This window comes from Colias croceus, chromosome 25 (assembly GCF_905220415.1).
Source record: "Colias croceus chromosome 25, ilColCroc2.1".
Lineage (NCBI taxonomy): Eukaryota > Metazoa > Arthropoda > Insecta > Lepidoptera > Pieridae > Colias > Colias croceus.
In genome coordinates, this window is record NC_059561.1 from 4,915,099 (window position 1) to 4,924,614 (window position 9,516).

The 9,516-nt window shown below is 33.1% G+C and overlaps 1 protein-coding gene across 1 annotated transcript; it reads right to left on the reverse strand.

The window, feature by feature from the left end:
* Window positions 1–3,247: 3,247 nt before the first annotated feature.
* LOC123703049 (glucose dehydrogenase [FAD, quinone]-like) lies at window positions 3,248–5,952 on the reverse strand. Its single transcript, XM_045650922.1, has 4 exons — window positions 5,609–5,952; window positions 5,370–5,527; window positions 5,059–5,173; window positions 3,248–4,948 (listed from the first exon to the last, which is right to left on the reverse strand). Exons 1-4 carry the CDS (start codon window positions 5,924–5,926, stop codon window positions 3,611–3,613), a joined length of 1,929 nt encoding a protein of 642 aa, XP_045506878.1. The 5' UTR covers window positions 5,927–5,952; the 3' UTR covers window positions 3,248–3,610.
* Between the last annotated feature and the right edge of the window lie 3,564 nt (window positions 5,953–9,516).

Below are 9,516 nucleotides of genomic sequence, written 5' to 3' on the forward strand. Positions count from 1 at the left end.
TTTCATATTTTATACAGAAAACGTAGGTATTTTTAGCCGAGATATGTAATTTTTGATATGAGTATTAACAATTCTAAATAATTTATATTTTTTGGGTTTTTATGGCATTCAAATGCTTTATAAATATAAATTTATAAAGAATAGAAAAAATTCGATCACGAGGCGGGACTTGAACCCGCATCCTTCGCGCCATTCCGGGGCGGATGCCTAACCAACTCAGCCACTCGTGACCCGCCAGACCAATCGAATTTATTCTATCCTTTCAGTTTTTTTTTATGTGTCTTAAGGGACACACCGCGCGCCATCTATTGAGATGATTTAACAACAACAATATGAAGCACTTTTCAGTGAATACAATATTGTAACGATGGAACACGACCTTTTCTTGAATTTATATTTTTTGGGTTTTTATGGCATTCAAATGCTTTATAAATATAAATTTATAAAGAATAGAAAAAATTCGATCACCGCACCGGAATGGCGCGAAGGATGCGGGTTCAAGTCCCGCCTCGTGATCGAATTTTTTCTATTCTTTATAAATTTATATTTATAATTCTAAATAATGTTTTATGTTAAAGGTAAATTTAAATAAATAAAAAGAACCAATGAGTAAAAAAATGATCAAATGTTATTTTTTGCTATGATTCCAAATTTTAATACTAAACATTTTTTAACTTAAATTTTACTATAGCATTATTTATGTTTAGTTTTATTCGATAATCGTGATAACTATGAACTCATAAATGTATCATTTTGCGATAAATAGAACACGACATGTCAATGATCGTCAATCGCAAAAAAGAGCGGGTGTGCCGAGCACATGTGTCAGAATTTAAACTTCTTTAGCAAACTTCAAAGATAACAAAATCGTCGCCTTACTCCATTACGTGACGGTATCGCCATGATGTGACCTTGAAATTTTGCTCTAAAAAATATTTGTAAGAATATTTGGGTTTATATCAGTTATTGCCATTTTAAATACTCTTGTAAGAAATGAATTAAATGTAATAAGGAAATAAGCTTCTAAATTTTAATTAAGCATTGTCTTACGGATGTTAATTTTCCTTACCTTTAGAAAAATAATAATCCTAAGTAAACCACTTAACTGAATCTCAAATTAAAGCCGTAACAAAACTTTAGTTAAACTTCCGATGAGCGTTGAAAGGGCAATATTAATTAGATTTCAAACCCCTAATTTATGGATTTTCTTCGACACGCCACGTTTTTCAGTGATTTCTTTACCTTAGTTTACAAAAGAACTTGATTTGATTAAAATGAGAAAGAATTCTTTGACCTAATAATGTAAAGAATGCTAATAACATTAAAATATCTAGCAGCATTATCACGTTCACGTCTTCTACCAAAGTACTGGGTGTAATCATTATTATTTTGTACTAGCGGTCCGCCCCGGCTTCGCTCGAAGTACATGTTAAGTGTTTACATTTTCTCTCCATAAGAGCCATCCTCGTACTTCAAGAAATATTATAAAAATGGAATTAACGAAATCGGGTCAGCCGGTCTCGAGTGCACTTACTTTGAAAATTTCAAATGTTGTGTTTGTATGCAAATTTCAATCTCAAGGCAAATCAGTTTGAAATATTTGAAATATTAAATTTTAAGAAGCCAATTCAGCGATTAATGATTCATTTTTAATCATAAGGTTTGATCGGGTACTAGAACAGGGTAATCATTAAGATTAACCGCAAAGTAAGTTATGATAGCACCAACACATACATAAAAGGCCACACTCAGTGCTTTGATTTTTAGTTCAGGCCCATACACACAAACCTCGGTTTGGACAGCGAATCCATACCAACATCACCGCAGCATCAGAATTAATGACTTCCAGTGCTGCCAACATTCTAAATTTGATATTCTATTTTTTGTGATTGTAGAAGGTCCCTGAAACTAGCACATAACAAGTACCTATTGCAACAAAACTTTATATCAATAAGTTTACCGATAATTAGTAATTCTAAATGCTTTTAAAATATACAACATCTCATGATTATTATTATTGTATATTATGATACCTTCAGTGAAAAATTCAATGCAAGATTGGATTTCATTTTAACAAAAAATCATTAGTACCTATATTTTAAGATAAAAATTAAAATGATATATTTATATAGGATCATCCATTACGAAGGTTTTATACCACACACATACGCACGACAACCTGATCCCTACTAGGATCTTCTAATTACATGTAAGCCAAGCACAGTGAAAAAAATTCTACCTATAAGTAAGTACTATAGTTGGAAACTGTGGCTTAATTCACGTGATACTCGTGTAAAAAGTGCTAATCCAGTAGGTATAAAAAAATTAAGTCCAAATTTGGGTGAACGAGTAACAAATATCCCTGCATCCTTACAAAATTTTTTCGTTTTTAATACTGGTAGAATAAAATATAGCATTAGAAGAAGATGATGACAGACTTGAGACAGAGATGAAATCTTCTAGCTCTTTCGATACGTCATAACATCTAACAAACATTCGTTTACCCTACTCGTTGCCCTACTCTATCCACGGTATATTTGGATACACGTAATCCTTTCAAATAACTACAGCTTGTCCATGTTTAACATATCCGCAAACATTTTTCCCCTCCACAATATTGGGATACATGACATACATTTGAGGCGAAAGCATAATTCGTAATCCCATACTTTCCATCACGTCGGATCAAACGCGAAGAAATGTACGGAAATCCTTGGATAATCTTGTACAATATTGCAAAATTGCGTATCACCAACATATATAACACTTCATACATAAACATGTATGTTAACACGGTATATTTGACCTTATCGCTAGTACTTATCCGAATTAACTCGTGACGGTCCTTTCTTCATTTTGCACCCTATTTACTTTAGGGTTGTCACTCGCTTCTTAGTTTTTTTGGTTGAATCCGTAATGAATTCGTAATGGCTTTTTTAGCAAATTAGGCACTACCCTTAAGTATAGATTGAATATTATTTAGTGCAGCATTTATGTAATTTTTATTGACATCAAAATATCATCATTTTCAAATTGAACTGTTAACCGGAGATTAGCGCTTTGAACCCAACAAATAATGAAACTCGTCAACTATGTAAAATAAGTATAATTAATAAAACAAACCTTTGATGTTGTATAATTTTATTACAGAAAAAAAATTGTCCTACTGTAACTCAACTTATAATTAGTGCATTAGATGAATTTCACAGTACAAATAAATATTTACAAATTGTTATTTATTATAAAACTAATCGTATGCCAGGATAATATTATTGGCAACCCTAGCCATCCTAACGAGGCGTTCAATAAAATAAAGAAAAGGAGGGAGTGAAAAAAGTAATCTACTCGCTCATCTCTATACAAACAGCCGACCATTTCCTATATTTACGAGCAACTCAGTGAATCGTATATTACGTAACAATGTACAGTGCCCAGCAAGATTTTTACAATTAAGGTCAAATAGTGCTATTAAGGAAACTGGTCTAGTGTCACGAGGATTGCCTGGTAAGTAATTATGGGTGACCTAGAACAGATTATTCAATCGTAAAATAATTTTGTACTTGTTACAATATAATTTCAGTGACAGATGTAATAAAGAAAACAATCTCCTTTACTCCACATTTAAATCAGCACGGTCCTTTTTAATCATGTCGCTAGCCTTTTCTGCTATCATTATTGTTGGGGCATTCAAATTGCCTCTGACAATTTTGGGTATGATAGCAGAATCAACCACTCTCAATCTTTCGATACCGTACACTCTCAGCCTTGGATCTACAACAGCGTCTGGATCTTCAGCTGGCCCCATTTTACAAGTCCCTACTGGATGGTAAATAGTCGCCGTACGGTGTGTTAATATACAAACAAAATATTCATATGTACCCCATTCATAATCAGTACAACCTTCTACTGGTATTTTAACATATCTAGCACCACATTGCCTGAAACTTTCTGTATCTTCTAAACTTAATAAGAATTTTATAGCCTCGACTAATCTATCTATATCTTCTTGCTCTTTAAGGTAGCCTGGGTAAATCAATGGTGCCCCAAATGTGGGATCTGTCATATTAAGCAAGATATAACCTCTACTTTTTGGAGTAAGCAGCAATGGTCTAGGTGCAATGCCATCATAGAAAGATAAGGGGAAAACATTTGTTGCCATATATGTACTCGGATCTGCGATATATTCAGCCACATTCCTACCATCACTATGAATTTGGATATCTGGTGCATTTTCCTTTTCATAGCTTGTCTTTATAAATGCGACACTATTAATAGTCGATGTTGTAGACAAGGGACCATCTTTAGTTTCATTTTGAACATAATAGTTGAATATTTCACTTAGCAATTCTTCTTGTGTTTTTAATGTTTCACATTCATTGGTTAGTGCAACTGTGAGACCGTCAGTTGTGACATGATCATGAAGATTATATCCAACTTTCAAATCGGCTAAAACGGGAATGTTAAGACTTTCTAGTTCCGCTTTCGGTCCGATGCCAGATAATTTAAGTAATTTTGGCGAATTAATTGAACCAGCGCTTACTATAACTTCCTTTTCAGCAAAAACTTTATGAAATGTTCCATTTTTATAATATTCTATCCCAATTGCCGTTTTTGTAAACTCGTCTATAATTACTTTAGTAACAAATGCATCTGTTATGATTTGTAAGTTCTCTCTCTTATTCCTTATCGGCTTTATAAATGCAACATTAGCTGATTGTCGTTTACCGTCTTTAGATGTAGACAGATTTATATCTACGCCAACTTTGCTGTCTTTACTTAAATCAATAATTGGTAAACCCTTTTCATTATAAGCGTTTACAAGCATAACGGATACTTCATCAACGTAAGAAAATCTTTCGACGTTCAATGGACCACCAATTCCATGATATTCGGTATCGATGGTTTCAGCGTATCGATAATTTTCAGATTTTTTAAAGTATGGTAAGACCTGTAAAATAATCATAACATCGTTTTATTATTTGATTGGACTATTTATTGCCACTTAGGAAAAGTACAGACTTTATAATATGTTTTTTCTAATTTTAATATTAAACTTACCTCGTCATAACTCCAACCTTCGTTGCCGTCTTTGGCCCAATTATCATAATCTATCTTACTACCTCTCATATACACCATATAATTTACAGCACTAGACCCACCCATTGTTTTGCCTCTGTAAAAGTATCGGTGTCATGTAACTGTATAATACTAATAGCTTCTTATTGTCGTAAAATAGGTTAGGAGATGGTGAAACTTTGAACAAAACAAATTTTTTATTCATATTTTATAGATTAATTATCCATGCGTTATCGTTAAAAATAATTTTAAATAAGAAAAGCGATTTAATTAGTACTGAATTAAGTTTATACCTTAATGTAGGACAAGATTGGCCTTTTTGCGATAAACAGTTAGTTTCTTCCGGCTGAGTTTTATACATCCAGTCGATCTTGGAGTTAGCCAATAATCCTGGAAGGGCTGGCACCATTGTTACATCTGGTTCTTCCAAACCGGCTTCCAAAAGTAAAATCTGTAAGGAACCTCATAAAATCATTACTTAAAATATTCATTAACATTCAAAATGAATATTTAAAAGACCTTAAAGTGTTACCTCTTGATCTTCATCTTCAGATAATCTGTTAGCAAGTACACAGCCTGCAGAACCAGCTCCAACTATTATATAGTCGTATTTCTTATTTCCATCATCAATGTTCTTAATATTATCTTCTTCAGCATTATTTGTGTCTTTGTTTTCTTCACACATGTGTGCATTATCTTGGTTGTATTCGGGATAGCTATTATATGTAGTATTACCAAAGAGTTGAGTCACTAGAGCCAAATAAAGAAAGCCTGTTGAAGAGCACTGTGTAAGATTTGCATGTGCGGTTGCGCAGATTGGGGCTATATCTGGTGGTAACCATAAACTCATTTTGCTAACTTGTTGTAAAGTACTTAAAACCAGTCACTTAACTGCCGCTTTAATAGTGTAATTTTATGGATAAAATTATTCACTAGTTCACCAGTTACACGTGTTTTTCCACGGTAGTTAGATACATAAAATAATTTTTATTTTATTTTTACATTACATACAAGTGTTACAAGTGTATTGTTTTGTTGTGCATTTAAATATTCGTTAAATATTTATTAAAGAAAGGCTGATTACATACATCATATTTTGAAACGCATTTATGTAAACTATGTACATATTGAAATATCAAGACTAACATTATTTTTTTTATTGCTTTATTTATGGTATTTATGGTTTTTTTCAAGTACCCGCGTGGAGAGGACCGTGGATCTTATCATAAAGCCTTCTCCTGGAAGACTCTATCAGCAGATTACGACTAACAACTTTAAAATTTTTCGGAAGCAAAACTACGTACGCAATAAGGCAATATGCATGTATTTGACAGCGATTCTTTATTCTTTTGACGACCATTTATAAGGCGATTATGATTCTGGTTATATCTATACTAATATCATAAAGCTGAAGAGTTTGTTTGTTAGTTTGTTTGAACGCGCTAATCTCGGGAACTACTGGTCCGATTTGAAAAATTCTTTCGGTGTTAGATAGCCCATTTATCGAGGAAAGTTATAGGCTATATAATATTATTATCACGCTACGACCAACAGGAGTTTTCAGACCACGGGGGTGAAACCGCGCAGAGCAGCTAGTGATGTATATAGTACGTTATCGTGAGTCGTGACAGTCTTCCATGTGCACTTATGTTTATGTAGTACTATGTAAACAAATTATGAATATTTTATGCACAATTGTTTAATTACTATCTAAATTACACTAAGCCAAGTGTGTAATATATCAAAGAAATTAAATTTTCAACATTTTTTTACAGTTTATTATATTCGAGCGCTGCATATGAATGCAAGTTTACATTTCCACTAAAAAGCGGCTGCTCAAAATGTGTTCAAATATACACTGTGTCACATCGCCGATGTACTATGCTCAAAGGGACTGTATATTGTGTATACAATTCTTTATTTCAGTATAATGTGATGTGTGTGTGTGTGATGTGAAGTATGTAAATATGAAACGCAAACACAATGTATTAAATCTTTACCTGTATGTTATACAAACAAAAATAACTTTGGTATTTATTTTCTAATGCAAATAAAATACAGATGTTCAAAAGTTGTTTCTATTTTTAAGCCTCGACGTAAAAACGTTATACGTGTCTCTGCATGTGTGTCTATTTCTGACATCGTAGCTCCCGAACGGATGAACCGATTTTGATTATATTTGTTGGAATTTTAGTGCTAGATCAAAGACAGTAAAAATCTTCAAAATCTTGAAACTATTATCATAAAATTACTATTTTTTTATTCATAGAGAAAAGACGATAAATAATTACGCTACCGCCAAAAGGAGTGGAACAGTAACGAATCTTGAAAGATAACCTTTTTGAGGCCAGATGAAGTTTCAGCTGAACTTATACCAAATATATTATGGATATAAAAATACTTTAAATAAAACACAAGTGTTACATCTCTATGAACGCACCTAATATTTTAGATCCATACTAATATTATAAATGCGAAAGTAACTCTGTCCGTCTGTCTGTTACTCAATCACGCCTAAACTACTGAACCAATTTGCATGAAATTTGGTATGGAGATATTTCGATACCCGAGAAAGGACATAGGCTACTTTTTACCCCGGGACATAGGATAGGTTTTATTCCGGAAATCCCACGGGAATGGGAACTATGCGGGTTTTTCTTTAACTGCGCGGGCGATGCCGCGGGTGAAAAGCTAGTTTAAGATAAATGTAATAACAAAGCTGTAATTTATCAGTTCTATTATATTTCTCTATAATTTATCTAATCTATGAGGTTTCGGACAAACAAGGCTTAATAAGAAAACTTTTATCACAGTTCTTTTATTAAGAAAACGTTTCTCACTTGTTCGCACTTTCGCAAAGTATTTAAAGAATATTGGATTGTTATGCAAAAATACGAAAAACAATATGAAGCACCGATTTTCCAATAATATTAACTTCTGAAAGACTTCTAAGGTTCCTTACAAAATTGTAATTGAAACTTTTGAAATTAAGACCAGATTTTACTCATTTGGTTTCTTACTTTATTTGTTTAAAGTATTTTATATGCGGGTCTATTGTTAATTTACTTCTTGCTTATAATGTTTTGCTGACACTTTTGTAATTGGATTTTGAAAACTTGTAAAGGGTTAAAAGTTTAAATTAAATTATACTTTCATTCGACATCAAAAAGGAGGGTTAATTTTTTTTATTTTTTCTAAAGTTCTACCTATTTTTAGATACTAATATTATAAAGCGGAAGTGTTTGTTTGTTTGAACGCGTTAATATCAGGAAGTACTGGTCCGATTTGAAAAATTCTTTCGGTGTTAGATAGCCCATTCATCGAGGATGGCTATTGGAGTATAGGTTATATATTATCATCACGCCAACAGGAGCGGAGCCGCGCATTCATCGAGGAACAGGTGAAACGCGGGTGAAACCGCGGGGCGCAGCTAGTACAAAATGAATTGAGTTTTAGTTATACTACTGTAGTCTTTTAGAGGGTTAAATTTAACTTTACTTACCTCTAGTTCAAAGATCAATAGCCTCTAAATCGATTCTACACGTACACAGTTGCAATAAAAATGTTTTCTTTGTACTGTTTACTTCAATTCCATTTTGCGCCAAGAAATATTCATGTGTAGACAACCGTATATTTTCAGAGCTTCCAAAACTTTGAAAATACGACGTGATGCACCAGTCTTAATGTGTCCTAGTATAGTGGAAGATGTTTTTATTGTTCTTGCGTTTATGTTTGTTTAGGAAATTTCATTTTACATTTATAGTTTTGGTTTTTTAGATAATAGTTTTAGGTAATCATCGAACTTTTGAAGTAAAACTTTTTTAGACGCGTTGAAAGTAAAACTTCAAGGTCGCGTCAGGGCAATACCGTCACGTCATGAAGTAAGGCGACGATTTTGGTATCTCTGAATGTGCCGAAGAAGTTTCACTTCTGACACGTGTGCTCGGCATTCGCGCTCTTTATTGTACAATAATTAAATCTAAACACACAAAGACAAAAATCTTTCTTCTTTATCATATGAGTTTATGCATAAAGTTCACTCGTTCTAACAGAAGATTGCAGTTTAGAAACTTGCTTACAAGTTTCGAGCTTCACATAAATCGCAACTAAATATCGACATGAAAAATCACTCAATTCCATACATTATTTTCCACCGTGACGTCATCACATTGGCTAAGAAAGCGTATCTGTATCTAATGTAATATGTCGTCTAAAAGCAATTTGCTTCACTACATGCGGTCTTCCCTTCATTACACACAACTTTACACTGTTAACATCAACTGCGATAATAGTTTTTAACAATTCCTCCCCTATACCCTATGTGAGAAAGCTCATAATCTATTACATAGTCGAGTAATTAAGCCCTTTCGCTATAGAAAGCGTGGCTACTTACGGGTCTTCGTTTAAGAGTTTGAAATAAGTACGCTTTTGAAGCGGAAC

Bases quoted from the DNA above. Each gene is read 5' to 3' on its own strand.
- LOC123703049 (XM_045650922.1), bottom strand. From the start codon at position 5,926: ATGAGTTTATGGTTACCACCAGATATAGCCCCAATCTGCGCAACCGCA. The intron at 5,174-5,369 runs GTATAAACTTAA...ATACTTTTACAG, and splicing joins CAATCTTGTCCTACATTAAG to AGGCAAAACAATGGGTGGGT. The intron at 4,949-5,058 runs GTAAGTTTAATA...ATTATTTTACAG, and splicing joins AAGGTTGGAGTTATGACGAG to GTCTTACCATACTTTAAAAA.